Source organism: Amphiura filiformis, chromosome 5 (assembly GCF_039555335.1).
Source record: "Amphiura filiformis chromosome 5, Afil_fr2py, whole genome shotgun sequence".
NCBI lineage: Eukaryota > Metazoa > Echinodermata > Ophiuroidea > Amphilepidida > Amphiuridae > Amphiura > Amphiura filiformis.
In genome coordinates, this window is record NC_092632.1 from 29,354,428 (window position 1) to 29,371,453 (window position 17,026).

A 17,026-nucleotide genomic window follows, 5' to 3' on the forward strand; every position below is an offset into this window, starting at 1 on the left:
ACTTGACTAATAGTGTAACATACTAGTTTAAACACCAGTCCTTTAACTTAGGACTGACATATTTTCATGTCATATTTTGATATCCAAACATATAACAAAATATATAGCACAAAATAAGATATTACTTATTAGGTTCAAAGTTACAGTAAATTTACCAAATTCTAGAAAATATTTACTAATTTTTCTAAAAAACAATGAAAAAATCTGCACTTTTCTACATTTTTGGAGAAAGTTTTTTTGAAAAAACATCATCTCTAAGCCATATTTTGTAAAGTTATACCAAAAAGAATGAAAATGTACCCCGATTCTGCCACACAACTCCTACCTACCTTTCCACTAAGAAGTTAACCCCCTCTCCCCATAGGAAACTAAGCTTACCTCTTCTGGGTTAATGACTGTAATATCACCTAGGATTTCTTTTCTCCAGCTCCCAGTGTTCTTCAGCTTCAGTTTTGGTTTGTGTTTGCTGGCACTAGCAACTTCTTGCATAGTCAGATGATGTGCATGGGGATCGATGGCAGGAGGCTAGTCAAATACACACAATATTTATAGGTTTAAATTAAAAAGGTATAAATTTTGTTGTATTAACTCAACAATTCATACATGATTTTTGGTTGCTGCCGGGGCCCCACTCAAGTATATGGTGTACACATGCATGACCAAAAAAACCTGTGAAAAGGGATATGTTTTTTTAGAGTTGGATGCATAACACATTCACGTGGGTAAAAAAACCCAATGATTTTTATGAGGGTTGATGTTAGTATTGAATTCCTACTTTTAGTTCTTTTTTTTTTACAGTTAAAGGTCCATATGTAATGACAGACCTGATTAGCATACAATGTAGCCAAGAAATTGTTTAAGGGTCAAAATTGTCAAAACTATTTTTGGGGGTCAAATTCATTTAGACAAAAACTTATTCAGGGGTTAAATTTTTGGGAAAACCTTGCTCGAAAACTTGCTTGGGGGTAATTTTGCTGCATGGTTAGTAAAATAGATGTTCAAAATAATCCATGGCAAGATTTAAGTTTATCAAAAACAAACTCTGCTATTTTCCATTCAATATACCTGCAGTTTTCAAATTATCTTTGAATCATAGTCTCCAAAAAGGTACCCATGCAATTCTTATTGGTATCTGATTTGGTAAACATAACCATACACATGATCAGAAATGATATATGGTATCGTTTTACCTGTTTCTGGTCTTGTATATGGTCACTCTCAGAATCTCTGGATCTTGCATGGTTACCCCGGCACCTCTACATGCCAACTCACCTGTGGTTCAGCAGATGCAAAAGACACATTTTTCTTCTCGCTACTCCACGCTGGTTTAGGACCTGGTGATTTTGGTCTATCAGTTCCATTTTGTTCAACATCTTTTCTCTGTGTTTGAGGTGATAGCACATTCTTCTTAACCTCTCTAACATGAGAACCTGGGAACCAACCACGCTTGCCTCGAATGGTTCCCTCCCACCAGTCATCTTGCTGCAGTGAGTGAATAAACATGAAGATTTGAATTATTTAAGATGAGTAATTAAATTAAAGTGTTGCAAAACCTTGTTATACACAATGTTTTTGTTAATGTTAGAGAATACATGATACGAACAGTCAATTGTTTCTGGTTAGCTACAAATATTACCCACAGTATTCAAACCTGTGCAGATTTTCACAGCACAAGAGTCAATGAAATCATTGTGCAAAAGTGTGCATTTACTAAAACTAAATAGTGAATATTCAAGTGAATGGTAGTGAATGGTCAAGTATCACATGACAAACCGTGTGGTTCAGTTGCCTGATGAAGTCTGATGTAGAAGCAATGTAGCAAGATGTAAAAGTAGGTTCCAGTAGAAGATTGAATTCAAAACTGATTAATCATACACTATAGGCAAAGCTGTAGTGTACCCTGTGAACACTTATAAATATTAGGGTTAGGGTAAGGGGTAGAGGTGCATGTTATATATGATTAGAGTTATGGTTAAGGTTGGGTTACATATTAGGGCAAGGGTTTGGTTTAGGACTAGGTTCAAATGATATATCAAACATGTTCCCTCAAAGTCTCCACTGATTTTGACTTGATGTGGAGGAACATTACTTTTGTTCATTACATATTCAACATGTTCAGTAAAAAAAAATGAGTGGAACACCCAGCAACCTTTTATTTCCATTTTGTCAGAAATAGTAAATTGCCAATAGTTCAATTACTCCTTATGATTCATGGACATATTGTTTAACAACAGTTTTATCAGGATAAATAAAAAAACATAGAGGGGCATGGTGACAAGCAGTAAAGGCTTCAACTCATAATGGCGGGGAACTTGTGGTTGTGGCTTCAAATTTCTTCAGCGCCAACATGTTGTGTACATGGGCAAGGCACTGTAGCTCACCTACATCACCCCACCCAGGTGTAATGGGGAGCAGTTAGGGGAGTATAACAATCTAAGCGCTGTGAGGAGCTGCACTAACAGTTACATACTTGTTGAAGCAAAAGGATTCTGGTATATATCAGTGGGCACTGGCAGTGGCATAAATTATTATATGTGTGCTGTTATCTTATGGTGTAGTGCATGTTCAATCTCAAATATTTACATCATGGGACATATTTTGATTAATAATAATACAATAATGCTACACAAAAACAAAACAGGACAAATTGTGATTAATATGTTTATTAAAACACCCAATCTTGTGTTACTCAAACTTAATACAAGTCACTTTTTTATGATAGCCAAAAAAATGTGCACATAAGCTTACCCGTTTTACAACTTTGACTTTCTACAGAAAATAAATAAATAACAAACACAGAAATCGAAATGACACAAACAAATAAATAAATTTAGCTCACTCATAATGTTAAGCAATTTTGTACTCTCACAATAAATTTTTAAATGTTAAAACATTACATTATTTTCAAACTATATTATAGGAAAAGTCCATCCCTGGGTCAGTTCATGGAAATCCAAATTCCCTCAACACTATACCAATGAGAGATTTTTGGTAATAGTTATTTAAATGATATGTATATTATTAATTGATCCTGAAACATCCTGATCACTTTGTGTGAAAATCATGAACCAACTCTACACCTACCATGCGCGTATTGGGGGGGGGCTTTGGGTGCACAAGCCCCCTGGGGTAAAAGCAGGGGGGCGGCCAAAACGAATGGACGGCGGAAGAAGAAAGGGGGCAAAAAGAATTAGTAAAGAAAAAAGCGGACAATTTTTGAAAAAGTATAAAAAAATAGTACTATACATCAAAATGTGTTGCTTTTAGGATGCTAGCACCTATAATCCTTTTTGCTCTGCACGTTTTCAAACCACCGAAAAAAATATTGGGTCAACCTTTTCGGGCTGTTGAGGAAGGGGCGGCAAAATTGAATTTTCTTCAGCCCCCCGGGGTAGGAGCGGCCACGGTACGCCACTGCCTACTATATAACAGATATCTGAGATTATGAGTCAACAATATGATATTGAATCAACAATATGATATTAAATCACATAAAGACAGGTGATTATTTTGCTTGATAAACAAGATCTGTCTAACGTAAGTACTAGAAAGAACATAACAAATGTACGTACAATGTATCTGTATCATTTCCATTTCAAATTGCTACAATAATTAATGTAACAGGTAATGTAACTGGTTTGGATCAAAAGGTGTCATGTGATCATACATATACATGTTAAGAGACATTCTTATTCATTGGGTGTGGCTTGTAAATAATACACATACTTTGATTGGTTTTCGGGCATATAGGAGGCAGAGAGTACACATATAATGGCTACAAGTGACTTCAACAAACCACACGCAAGCAGGGCCTAATTGGCTCAATTGTAGCCAACTGACATGCTCCTTTGGTTGTGTTTCATCTCTCGTTCTTACCAAAACTCAGGTAAACACCTGATATTCAAATAAGGCTAAAACAATTTATGTCTCAAAGTCCAGGGGAGTCTAAAAAACAAATTCAGAATTTTGAATTAATTTTACAGACATTTGTGAGTATCGAATTAAGTAAATTTTCTTCAAAATATTTTTCAGAATTTCATGATTTTACGGCAAAAAAAAAAATAAAATAAAAAATAAAATAAAATGAATTTGTTGTTTCAGCTGAAACGGATGTGCTAAGAAAAACGACCCGCACAGGGGCTTTGAAATATAACTTTTTTTTTAGTCTAAGCACCAATTTGTATTCCAGCTTGAACTTACCTTTTGTAGTACGGTCACCTCATCACCTACATTGAGATCCAATTCCTGGTCTTTGGTTCCTCTGTAAGCAGTCACTACCACTATCTTAGTTTTGGGAATCTTCTTTTTCTTCTTATCCTGCATCTTCTTCTTGCGTTGTTTCTTCTTTCTCTCTTGAGGTGTCAGCCCTGAGTAATCTTCTTCATTTTCTTCTTCTTCTTCCTCCTCCTCCATATCTACAAGGCTGACACTGTTGATGTTACTGATATTTGGTAATGGTGGCATGGGAGTCAGACCAGCTATTGACTATAAATACACAAAAAATAAAATGACATGTTGAGGTGTCAACCTTAAGTAGTCTTCTTTTCTTACTCAGTCAGGGCTTAAAATGCAAATATAGTATGTTATTTCACCATCTTTGCTTGTTACACATGTAGGTGGAAACAGTTCACCTTCGGATATGTGTTAGTGTTATTCATTTTCAAATGGATCTCTTTTGAGAAGGCTTTTGAAAAATATTGGCTCGAGCCAAAATACTGAAATTATACCTTTGAGATAAGATTGTCAACTTCCAATTCTCAGCTTTAAACGAATATGACATTTAATTCAAGCTCCTTTGCATTGCTCATAAAAAACAGGTTTTTAATCCTGTTCCACTGTTTATTCTGTTGTATCTGGATTGCCTCATGGCAACTTTGTGCTAACTTTGTGGGCATATAGCACTCTGTATCTCTGATTGAAACTATTTTGTAAAATTTCAAAAACCAAACTAATGCCTTTCTGTTATATTATTATTATCCTAATGCCCATGTAACTAATAAATACTTCTTGATTTAGTCAACTTGTAACCATTTGAATCGATTTTGTAGTGCATATTTACCATTGCTCTGCTCATTTTCCTCATGCGTGGACTAGGTGGACCTTGACCTTGTTTTGCTGTGTTTATTGGTGGCTCCTTCTGCTATGAGAAAAAAAAATTACCAAAATATTATTAATAATAATGCTATCTCTATTTTTATTCCATTTATGCTATTAAAGAATCTTTCATACATGGGTGTAAATTTGATATTAAAAGATTTGAAACTTTAGTTATTATACCCTTATATTTCATAACATATATCACAACCATTAAACTTCTTTTAATTGGACCTTAACATATTTTGACCTTAATGTAACTATTGTTCTACCTCATTTGTTCAGACTTCTTTTGTATAGATCTTTTTGCTACCTGGCTCAGTAACATTCTAAAGAAAATATGCTCATAACAAGTGTATCCCTTTATTTCTGTGTTTTCATCCATGTATGTGTAATATGCCACACTAAGATGACTTATTTGGCAAGTAAATTGCACATATACAGATTTTGAATACTATCTTTTGGTGTTCAAAATCAATATTTAGTACCCTGTTGTTCCAATGTCAGCACTTTGAGAACCAGCCACTGCCACTTAGTTCCAAAATGGTTGAATATCAAAGATTACACTGAGGTATCCTCCACCTCCCTAGCTTATAGTCTGGTCAATTTAAATTTGGTGTTTGTTTGCATTGATATATATCTCAGTTGTTAGCAACAAGCCCAATCTTGAATATCATGGAAAAAATACATCTTTAATTAAAACAGTAACAAAGTATACTTACTCTTGAGCTCTCAAATAAATTATTGAGAAAAGTTTTGGCAGAATCAACCATGCTCTCCTATATATAAACAGAAAGGATGGGAAAATATCACAAATATTAATTGCAGTTATATCATTTTCAAGTGCTTTTATATAGTAAAACAATTTTTGACTCCATATTTGAAGATTTCAGATGCCAAAAAACTGATATATCTATTTTTCTCAATTTGAGATATTTGCAAACATAACTGGTCAAATATCAAGAAGAAAACAAAAAGAAAATATGTGACATGATCAAGGGGAATGAGTCACATGTCGACGTTGGTCAAAAATGAGTTTTACATGTTTCTAAAGAGAACATCTAGGGAGCTTTCAGAAACTGAAAACCCCATGTTGATACATCTTTTCTTTGCGAAGTTACATCAATTTATCAATCACTGAAAACAATATAAAACAAAAGAATTTAATACTTGCTTTGCCAATATCTCAAAATCAATATTAGCGACATCCGACTCATTTCCCTTGATCGTGTCACATATATGCTACTTTTGACCATAGTTTCAAATATTTACCTTGGAAGTTCTAAAATATGGTTTCAATTTAAATCCACATGTAGGTGGCCTTATCTCAAAACGTTTGGAAGGCATATATCACAATTTACATCTGAACTCTTCATTTTAAAATCCAATTTGTACATTTGCATGATTAGGTAACATCCACTGTTTGCATTTACTGGACGATTTATAATTACAAAACCTTAATCTCATTGAATCTACATTATGAGAATTTCCAGCTCAATTGCAGAAATTAGAGTTCACCACATCTACCAAATGATGATATATTTGTTTTCCAGTGGTAACTTTTATTTTCACAACTTATTTTTCTACATAATCGAACAGTCATGAGCACATATTGTGTCAAGCACATGCATAAGTTGAATTGTTACACAAGTCAGCAGTAATCCTGGTGCATGGGTGGTTATGCAAAGCATTTGGCAGGCCTTAGGTGATGTACAATTTTCAGCAGTTATCTGCTGTGTCTGATGTTTACTTGTGGAAATATCAGACATTAATTATTGCCGCATCATTTATGACTTACCCTTCTTGTTCTTGATAGATCTTCTGTAATTTGAGCTGCTTCTGTTTCTTTCTCAGTACCCAGTTTGTTGAAAGCTTCAATGGCTATGGCTACAAATAAGCTATGCAAATTTAACAATCAAAACAATGAAATGAACAAGCTTATCGTATGCAAACATGTTATAGCTTCAGATTACTGCTAGTCAAACTTTACATTAATCTAGCACATACCGATGTCATAACAATTCCATCCTATTGAATGTATTTGTGAATGCATGTCAATTTTTTAGAACAACACCCTTTTTCTACATGTTCATTAGTATATATACAAGCTATTCTTGAACTAGATTATTCCAATCCATAGCTGCATCAAAATATAATATATGATGAAACCATGCAAAGTTAGTTGGATGTTGACCCTTTTAAATTTGATTTTTTTTACACTGTTAAAATGCATTGTCAACTACTGCAATTTTCTAACACTTCTATCAATATTGAAATGGTTATTTCTGAGGAATAAAACATTTTGTGTGCAGTTTTCTATTGCCACATGCAGGGATAAACTTTCTCAAACTTGGCTCATATACTTACTTCATAACTACAAGATTAATGGCCACATAGCAGGTGACAAAATACAAGCATGCCCAGTCATTGGTAGATACCATAGCCTGTAGGTAAAAAGAATTATTGCTCATTTAATGATCTTGTATGTATGATTATAGCCTCTGTAGCAGTTGAAATTGGATTAAGCATAAATTTCCTTTATCTTGACCCAAAGGCTGACAGTACAATTGAATACATGAATTCAAAACCCACCCAAGTCCATGGGAAGTGATTTTGAGAAAAAAACCTGTGTATCATTTTAATTCCTTCAGTTAGATTTGCCTGGTCAATATGGTAAGTTTTATGTGCAAATGAGTGGGTTAAACTGTATTAGGTATGACGATTAGCATTTCAGGGACTTTGTGGGGGCTCATTTTAAATGCTGGACTTGGGTGGTTTTTTTAATCATATACAAAGACAACAATGTTGGAATGAGATTACCACTAGTATGATAATACAAAATAAAGCACACATGTATGTATAAATTATGTTGATAAGCATACATGTACTGCCATGTAATATAAACCATACACTTTCATTGATTAAACCCATTTTTTTCAAAATTCAAAAGTCACTCTATGTGTTACAAGTGGACTTTTATACATACTGGATTTCAATCAATGTGTTACAAGACTCAAATCATGGACTTTGGTTGATTCTTTCATACATGCTATTTTTCACATGCTCAATAGACACAGAGGATGAATTTGAGTTGTTCTTTCATACATATGACAGGCCTATGTATAACAACAATTTCCCATGCTCAACTCAATTTGGACAAAGTATGGACTTGGGTGGGTGTTGTATTCATATATTCAATTGATTGTTCACATGATTTGCTGGGAGTGGCCTTTTTTTCCTTATTCTTTATCTTCAAATCTGTTTCTCACTACTCTTTCCATATAGGCCAGCATGCTCAAAGAGGCTTTTTAGTCTGGCTTGAGCATTTTGTTTGAGACTAGTCCCATCAGGACCCAAATGTGTCTCCATACGAAGTGATTGTTTAAACAAATACATACTGCAGAGCAATTGGCGCATTTGATCCAAATCTAACTGAACCCAAATTAACCAATGTACATGATTGTAGAATAATTGTTTATCTTCCCCCAAATTGGTTGCTAATAGCAATATCAAATACATATAATATCAACCTGACTTGATATGGGTTTTCATTTCAGGAAGGACTATCAATGTTTCATTGGAGTTGAATTTTGAATCAAATTATTATATCACAATCATATAATTATTTACTTACAGAGTTCATAAGATCATGCCAATTACTGGTGGTAACAATTTGAAAGACAGCAAGCATGGAACACCTGTTTTAAGAAAGACCAAATTTTGTTAAATATATTTTCATATACAACAAATGTATAATACTAAGAATTGAAAGAGGTAGAATCATGAAACAAATCCATAAAATGTCATATAAATTACCTGCATCCATTCAAAATTTCTTTAGAAAGTTGGCACAGGAATCAGCTGAACTTGGTAAATATAATTAACCTCCATTATGACAAATATGCCAAGAATGAAAATTGCAATTGCAATTTATTTTAAACAAATCTTACAGTTTTTCAGTCATAAAACTGAAAAACTATTATTAGTCACAAATAATGAATAAGAGGCTACTTACCAGAAAGTATCAAACCCAAGACCACATCCACAATAAGGGGAGCTGTGATTGGTTGCTGGTGTTTTGTTATAGAAAAGCTCAAAGCCAAGAACAGCATAGAAATACCTGTACAAACATAATCAGACGTTTTAAAATGTTTTCTTTGACACAGTCGTACACTGTCCTCATTCCATTAGCATTTAGTCACCAGGAAATTTTAAAAGGGCCAGCTATCACAATGGGAAGTCCATCCTTTCACTTTCAGAATCGAAGCCTATTTTGCAGCTAAATATAATCATTTGACTTTGTTACAAATTTTCCTTCATTAGATGAAATAACTTTACTTCCCATCTTTGCAAATATCTTCACTGCTAATTTGACAATCAGATAAAATAATTAGAATACCAATAAATAGTATTACGCTGTCTTGTGACAAAATATTGAAGATACCTATATGGTGATGTCTACAGAAGGTCACATGATTCTCTGTACAGGTACCCCACAAAGGATGCACAGGAATTAAGGAGAGGTTAATAAATGGTGACATCTCTGACCATCCCGAAGCACCCCATGGCATCCCTTTCAAGCATCCCCTGGAACCTATTAGACATCTTCAAGCCTCAAAAGGCATCTACATGGCATCCAAATTTAAGGTGCTCAATTTGGCAATACTTACACAATAATGAAAACAAGGATGATGAGGTCAAACATGACAGGAAAGATTTTGGTTGAGAACAAAACAACAACTCTCTTGGTCTGTGGAAAGAAACATTTTCAGAAAACATGTTTAGATAGTCACAATCATATCATCTTATGGCTTGAAACTACTCAGAACAGCTGGTTGGATTACATGAGCTGAGTAATTTTTATCCATACCAGGTAGGCCAAGGGAAACCCAACCATGCAGTTGGTTGAGACTTCAAAACGCTACAAGACTAAGGCAAGACATACACATTATCATTTTGTACAGCACCATTTTCATATCACAGTTCTGCTGTTTTATATGGGTATATCTCAGTACACGGGAAAATGGCTTATTATCCCCTCCTAGGCGACTGAATACTTCATGGTTCATTCATACCCAATTCTAAATGTACCATGAGGAGAGTAGAAGTCTGAATTTAATCTACAGATGTTGTCAATTAATTTGAGACTTTTTTCAAGTCAATATCCCAGCAAATCTCCACCACTGGGAATTGAACCCATGACTTCATGCACCAAAGGCAAGTACGCTAACCATTTGGCCATGCTCATCCAAACATGTGACATAATATTGACATGGGGTCTTTGAGAAGTCTTTGAGATGGGTGATGACATATCATAAGCATATATTATACATTGTTCCTTACAAAATGCCCAAGGCTATGCAGTTTTCAAAATATTAAGCATATTACATACAATTACATAGTGAATAAACATCAGTGTTTTAACTGCTTAAAAGTTTTAACATGATTTAGCACAGCAAAGGTGTGTTGCCTTTAGCATTTCCTTGGATTTCCAATGGAACTTGAGGCATTAAGCTGCATTTCTACATAAAATATATAGTGGGTGGTGGTGCTATTAGGACAGGGCTTTTATTAGGAATAATGCAATATCTTAATTATATACATTGTATCATTACACTTACTTCATTTGAGTTGAGTCCAACTCTGAAGGCCACCGCCAACCCAGATACAACAGAGAACCAATTACGTAAATGATTATCCATATAGAAATACCACACAATGTTAAACACAAAAGCCACAACTATGAGAGCCAGATCAAAAACTTCAATGACTTGAAGTAGGCTCACTCTCCAGTCACTCACAATCCGAAACAGCACCTCAAGCTGGAACCAAAAAGAACATTCTTTAATTTAAGTTTTACTAAAATTTGATGTGGGTCATTATAAAATTCTGCATAGATGATTCATCTACTTGTGTGAAGGGAGGAACAAATTTTGACAAAATACCATACTGCATAAAATACATATTTTAAAAGGGAGTGGTGAGGTAGATAGCAGGAGGGGGATGGGGAAGAGAGGATAGAGGGAGGAATGGAGAGAAAAAGAGGGAGAGAGAGAGCAATTTAAAGAAAAGAAAATCACCCTTCTATACAAAGTGTACATTTCAAGACTTTCATTCATTCTCTGTGGATATTATAAAAGCCATTGCTACATTGTTTGAATACATCAACTTAGGATATTTGATTGTGAACCAAGTTAAAACATGATAACTGATCTGTCCATACTTCACCTCAAGTTTGGTAGTAATGTCAATGCTTTTTCACGATTGTTCCACAAACCATGCCAACAAACTGTCCTTGTATGTGGGCATGTTCACTCTGAATGATTAACTTTACAAGCAGCGAAATACACTTACCATACCAGCAAGTAGTTTGCTGTGTTTTCATTGGATAAGCAGCCCAATTTACTGACATATGATATAGTATACAAATATTGACTGCTATGGTTAATATTATAGGCCTAAGGTGATCTCAAAACCATGCTATGACCCGAGGCGCATCGCAGACCTATAATGTTAACCATGACCCGAATAAAGCAGTCAATATTTGTTTTATATACCTCATTAATATAGATTTTTGTCATCTGATTGGTTAAAAGGCCTATTTTATTGTTCATAGGCCATGGTAAAATTTACAAAGAAAGTTTTTCGTTATGAACCGATCGCATCACCGCAACTGGCAGGCAGCGTGTTGGCGCTACGTGCGTAATGCGAACACGCCATCGCGCGCATAGAGTTTGGTCGGGACGCACACCGATGATGTGAAAATGACTATGCCCGGGAATAGTCTTTTTAAAGACTATTGCCCGGGAATAGTTCAGTTTTTACGTAATTCTTAAAAAGGAGGGCATAGCTAATTCAATGACTGCACTTTTAACCAATCAGATGATAGTAATCTATATATGAGGTATATAATCTCGTATATCATACCTGCTGAGCATCTATATGCACGTATTGACGCTCTTTATCATTCTAGTATGGACAAACGCATGCACAACTCTGCATGACAACATGGTGGTTATAAGCCGGTGTTCATATACATTGTAATTCATTAAATGTAACCTACAAGATCTGTATCACCAATCTCTCTATACTGAATAAGGTTGTCCTGCTGCTGAACAAAGATGCTGACATAGTTGCTACAATGTACTTACCATGAAGATAGTAACTATGACAGTCTTGAACACCTGTATGGCCAACTCTGCATCCAATCTCATATTATACCAATGAAGACAGAACAGGATGCTGAAATATTAAAAAAAATTATTATCAATCTAACAGGAAACAGAGCCATATCTAGAGAGGAGTATAATGACCAATTTCATATAGGTTGTGTTCTGAGACAAATAAAACTTGACTCGGGTTTCTGTGCCTTCTTTCCAAACTTTTATTGTACGTAAGTTCCAAATCAAGGATTAGGATTAGCCCGTTTTATTTGGCAAAACAGGATAATATTGTTTAATCACCAAATATCAATGCTATATTTTTCTTGAATCAGGAGTTTATTGTGGGTATATCTAGCAGCATCAGAATGGTTCGGGACAAACAGTTTCGGATACTCCCTCTCTCAAGTGGAAATAAAAAACACATTGTCTTTTAATGAAATTGGCAAATGGAGACACACACATTTTGAAAGGCTGGTATACAGTATTCAAAATGACTATTATACATGTACTCATTTATCAGTGACTCAAATAACATACACAGCTCTAGACTTACCAATGAATGAATAGTAAAATCAGGATAAAAAGATTAAATATGTTCGAAAAGGCCACTTTCTGTGCAGCTTTCTTGATAGAGCTCACCCATTTACGATGATCTCCCTGTAAATTTAAAACACAAACAAACAAAAATTGATTTCAAAGCTAAAATTGAACAAACCTGCAAAAGTGCAGACAAAATGAACATTTTAGGGGAAAAGACAAAAAAATTGCATCATTATGACCCAGTATTATCAGTGGGATATATACATATATTGGGTTGTTTTTTGGGGTTTTTTGAGACTGTTTTAAAGTCTTCAAGCTTCCAAAACGGCTTTATTGGGACAATAATTTTCTCTTCATTTTTTGTTAGAGGAGCACTTTTCTCTTTCATTTTTTCCAGGGGGCACTCTGCCCTCCTGGCTATGCTACTGTTTTCCATGTACACGGCTGCTTGTCCAAAGAGCATCATATTGGGCTGTACATCAAAATTTAATGGTTAAAATCAAATCACAGACCTAACATTAAAAAGAAATTACAGCATATAGAAACTTACACTGATATAATTATCTTCCATTTCAAACTCAAATCCCAGTGCATCATTGAGTCTTATTGTCCACTCTAGGGAGTCAACATGGCCATCACCATTATCATCAAGATACTGGATTAACTGCATGTTCATATCATCTGTGTTCTAATTGTTAGAGTACAAAATGAGAAGTAGACAAAAATACAATTATATCCATACAAAATTTGACAAATGAACTTTTTCTCACATCTTGGATGTGCAGATAGATACAGGTATGAGGTAAAGTTCCAAGACTAGAGTAGACTTTTATCTTTTCCAGGAGAAGTCCATATCAGGATACTGACTATTTGATTCTCTTGTGAGTATCATGGAATTCAGCTCTGATATATTCTTCTTTAGGGAAAGAATTAATGCTCCTCAAGGAGGAGAAGAAGGAAAGAATGTATGGTCGTTGCAGTCACAATGAACACAGCTATTAGATTGCATATTTCTGCATGGTTAAGATGTTTGTAAATTAATGCTTTCTGTAAGTAAAACATTAGAACTTACCTGAGGCCTGAGTATTTTGAATAATTTTATTAGCTTTTCATCATCAATTTCTAAACTTCCATGGCCTAGAGGATCTAACAGATTCCATGCTTTTGCAAGCTCTGCACGTTCCCTGGCCCGCTCTTTCTTCACATGCTTCTTAGCAAACTCCCTGTAAAATGTTAGAACAAAATGCAGCTTCATTATATTGCGCAACATACTCTAAAATGAGTTGATTACATCAACAGCAGGTTACAGCCATTGAGTTAATACTGGACATAACTTCTGAAAGGGGCATTTTCAAACCTGCAACCTTGTCAAAATGGATAGAATACTACTGCTGTATCACCAAATACAGAGAAGATAATCCACATTTTCAGTAGATGGTGGAATCCCCAGCCCTGCCCTAATAAATATGCCTTTAAAAACCTTGAAAAAATCTGCTTTGGTGAATGTTCTCAGCATTAACAGCAAAATAACTGTTCAAAGTAAGATTGCACCAACAAATTAAGTATATACAAAACGAGTTTTTATTTTAGATTTGCAGTGTACATACCAGTAACTATCAACAACAATAGCGAGGAGAATGGCAGTCAGGAAAAATACACCAATCAGAATGTAGATGATAAAGTAGAATGCTGATAACTTGTCTACAGAGAAGGCTTGGGTCATCAAGTCCTGAAGGAAAATATTGAAAAACATTGCTAATCTTTGTTCAATCAATCAATCAATCAATCAATCAATCTTTATTTCATTCAAAATACAACAATAAACTAACAGGAAAACAACACATTTAAATGAGGAGATGCTCAGAAGGCCAAAAAGGCCTGAACAAACACACCCTTAACCTTAACCTAAGTTTCTTAATTTGTCTAATAAAATACAATTACATACATACAAACACCCCCCCCCCCACCCTCTTTCATACATTCATGTAGAACGAACTAAGCAGGAAAAAAATGATGAATAAAGAACATGCAGAATATAAGTGTAAGACAAATTAGGATTTCATAACATATGCTCACATATATCGCACAAGAAAGCTGACATTTTGTGAATATAGTATAAATGCTAAGAGATCAGTTAATTTTTTGTTTTAAAAAGGAGAAAAATTAAAATAAGTAAATCCAAACTAAGAGGTATTAAGTGTACATTTCCATAAGGTTTGTTTTAATTTGGGATCTAAAGAGTTTTACTGATTTCACCTCAAGTTCAGTAGTGATGTAGGTGTCTTCTGGTCTCAATATCGAATTGCAAATGTAATGTTAATCGTGCAGAGCGTACACACAAGCATGCAAGTGTGGTTGTTGGCACAACTGTGAAAAAGCATTTATGTCACTACCCAACGTGAGGTGAACCAAAGTATAGCAAATTGGATGACATTACAGTTTCGATACATGATCTTGCCCGAGGATATCATATACATTGTAGAGTTCAGTCACCAGATCTGGAGGGTAGGGCACCAATTTTCTGAGAGATTTGTGGCTCTACTTATTTCTAGTAAGGTCCAGATCCAACTCAACTTTTATTAAAGATGCATGAAGATGAGGCTGCAGACACTATGTTCTTTTTACCATAATACATTACATTCATTCCCAGAGATTACACAAGCAGCACTACTGTTCATAGTAGACATCAAAATCAGATCACTTCCTTCATGGCTGCAATCCATGGCAAAGTTCATGTAGAGTTAGACTGATACAATATACCAAGAGATATTGGGACTGCCAGGGGTTAACACCATTAAATATGGCTATCGAGTGTTAGCCTGACATGGAATTCTAAAATTATTACTTACTGGATAGTTCTCTGTTGTCAGCAGAACAAACAACCTCAATGATGCAATCCCAAGATGATCAAAAGCACTGAGGGAAACAAAGAAAACAACAAAATTACTCCAATAAAATGGTAACTATGTCAGCATTTATTCAGAATATTACAATACTTTTAAACAAACTTAAGATTATAAGGCCAAAGTTTTTTCTCTCAAACAAATTATGTTTCTTTCTTCTTTTCTTTTTTTTTTGCTGCTACACGGTCATTTTTTAAAGAACCAAATAGAAAAGTCTGTAAAAAGGCAGAGTGCAGAGGACTATGTGCTAAAATGGCTGTCATATACTTTTTTAGCCTAACCAGAACACAAGCTAAAACTTGTGATCTCTACATCTATCACATAAGTTGTAGAAACAATAACTAATTGAGAAAGTGGGAGATGGCATTGAATGAAAAACATATATTCATGTACAGAAGCAAATATGATAAACAAAAAACTTGTTCTTAAAATTAGTCTGATTAGATCTTTGACTTACCCAACATATGTAGTATCAGCGGTGTCTGTACAATTACTATTACTGGCAATCTGATGATAGTCATCCTCTAATAAATGAACCCCAACAGCAGAGAACATCATAATAAATAAAATAACAATTAGAAATACCTGAAAAGATATAGAAAATACAATTAATGTATTAGTTAATAATACACACCCAAAATATGAGGTTTCACTTGCCCTCTTCAGAAATTTGCTGAGATATATTGAATGTAATCAAAATTTGTAATGAATATATATAATTTTCTCCTCAGCTGATGTTGTGTGAAACTGACAGCAGAATTACCTTATAACACTAATTAATGCCAGTCAGATGTATTTATGTACTATCATGCTCTGAAAAGGGAAATAGTTACATTCTGATATATTGGCCCTATTTTGGGAAAGTCAAAATCATAACATTTTATGAATATAAAGTTCAGTCTAAGAAAATACAAAATCCTGTATAGTATATGAAACCATGTCTCATCCCCATTATCATTCAGATAAAATTGGCTCATACACCATGAACATTTTTTAAGCCTTCTTGTCCTGATTTTGCCTGCAAATATATATTTTCTGCAAACTCCTGATATGATTAGAGTTAACTTTTTGAATAATAAAATAAATACCAAAATAAATTCAGTTAATGAAAACAGAAAAAAGTATGTGTACTTACTTTTCCTAGTTTGATTACAATAGACATGACAACATCAAAAATATGACCAACATTTTTGAGTTTGCATATGATAATGGCTGCCCGCAGGACACGAAACACTTGAAAAAGACGCTGGAAAATGAGACAAAAAGAAAGTAAGTCATAGTTAAATGTTTCATTGTTTAGGTTCTTTCCAACAAATGTCTTGTTCC

General features: G+C 34.4%; 1 protein-coding gene across 1 annotated transcript in view; it reads right to left on the reverse strand.

Moving 5' to 3' along the window:
- The window catches only part of LOC140152934 (uncharacterized), a 36,907-nt gene that overhangs the window by 6,738 nt on the left and 13,143 nt on the right, over window positions 1-17,026 (reverse strand). The window contains exons 7-26 of the mRNA XM_072175486.1: window positions 16,836-16,946; window positions 16,158-16,285; window positions 15,647-15,713; window positions 14,405-14,526; window positions 13,870-14,020; window positions 13,348-13,485; window positions 12,811-12,914; window positions 12,246-12,336; window positions 10,716-10,916; window positions 9,765-9,844; window positions 9,110-9,214; window positions 8,729-8,792; window positions 7,462-7,538; window positions 6,893-6,992; window positions 5,817-5,873; window positions 5,060-5,140; window positions 4,201-4,485; window positions 2,749-2,769; window positions 1,273-1,482; window positions 379-525 (exon numbers count right to left, since the gene is read on the reverse strand). Coding sequence (XP_072031587.1) covers window positions 379-525; window positions 1,273-1,482; window positions 2,749-2,769; window positions 4,201-4,485; window positions 5,060-5,140; window positions 5,817-5,873; window positions 6,893-6,992; window positions 7,462-7,538; window positions 8,729-8,792; window positions 9,110-9,214; window positions 9,765-9,844; window positions 10,716-10,916; window positions 12,246-12,336; window positions 12,811-12,914; window positions 13,348-13,485; window positions 13,870-14,020; window positions 14,405-14,526; window positions 15,647-15,713; window positions 16,158-16,285; window positions 16,836-16,946 — 2,340 coding nt within the window. The remainder of the gene's footprint in view (window positions 1-378; window positions 526-1,272; window positions 1,483-2,748; window positions 2,770-4,200; window positions 4,486-5,059; window positions 5,141-5,816; window positions 5,874-6,892; window positions 6,993-7,461; window positions 7,539-8,728; window positions 8,793-9,109; window positions 9,215-9,764; window positions 9,845-10,715; window positions 10,917-12,245; window positions 12,337-12,810; window positions 12,915-13,347; window positions 13,486-13,869; window positions 14,021-14,404; window positions 14,527-15,646; window positions 15,714-16,157; window positions 16,286-16,835; window positions 16,947-17,026) is intronic.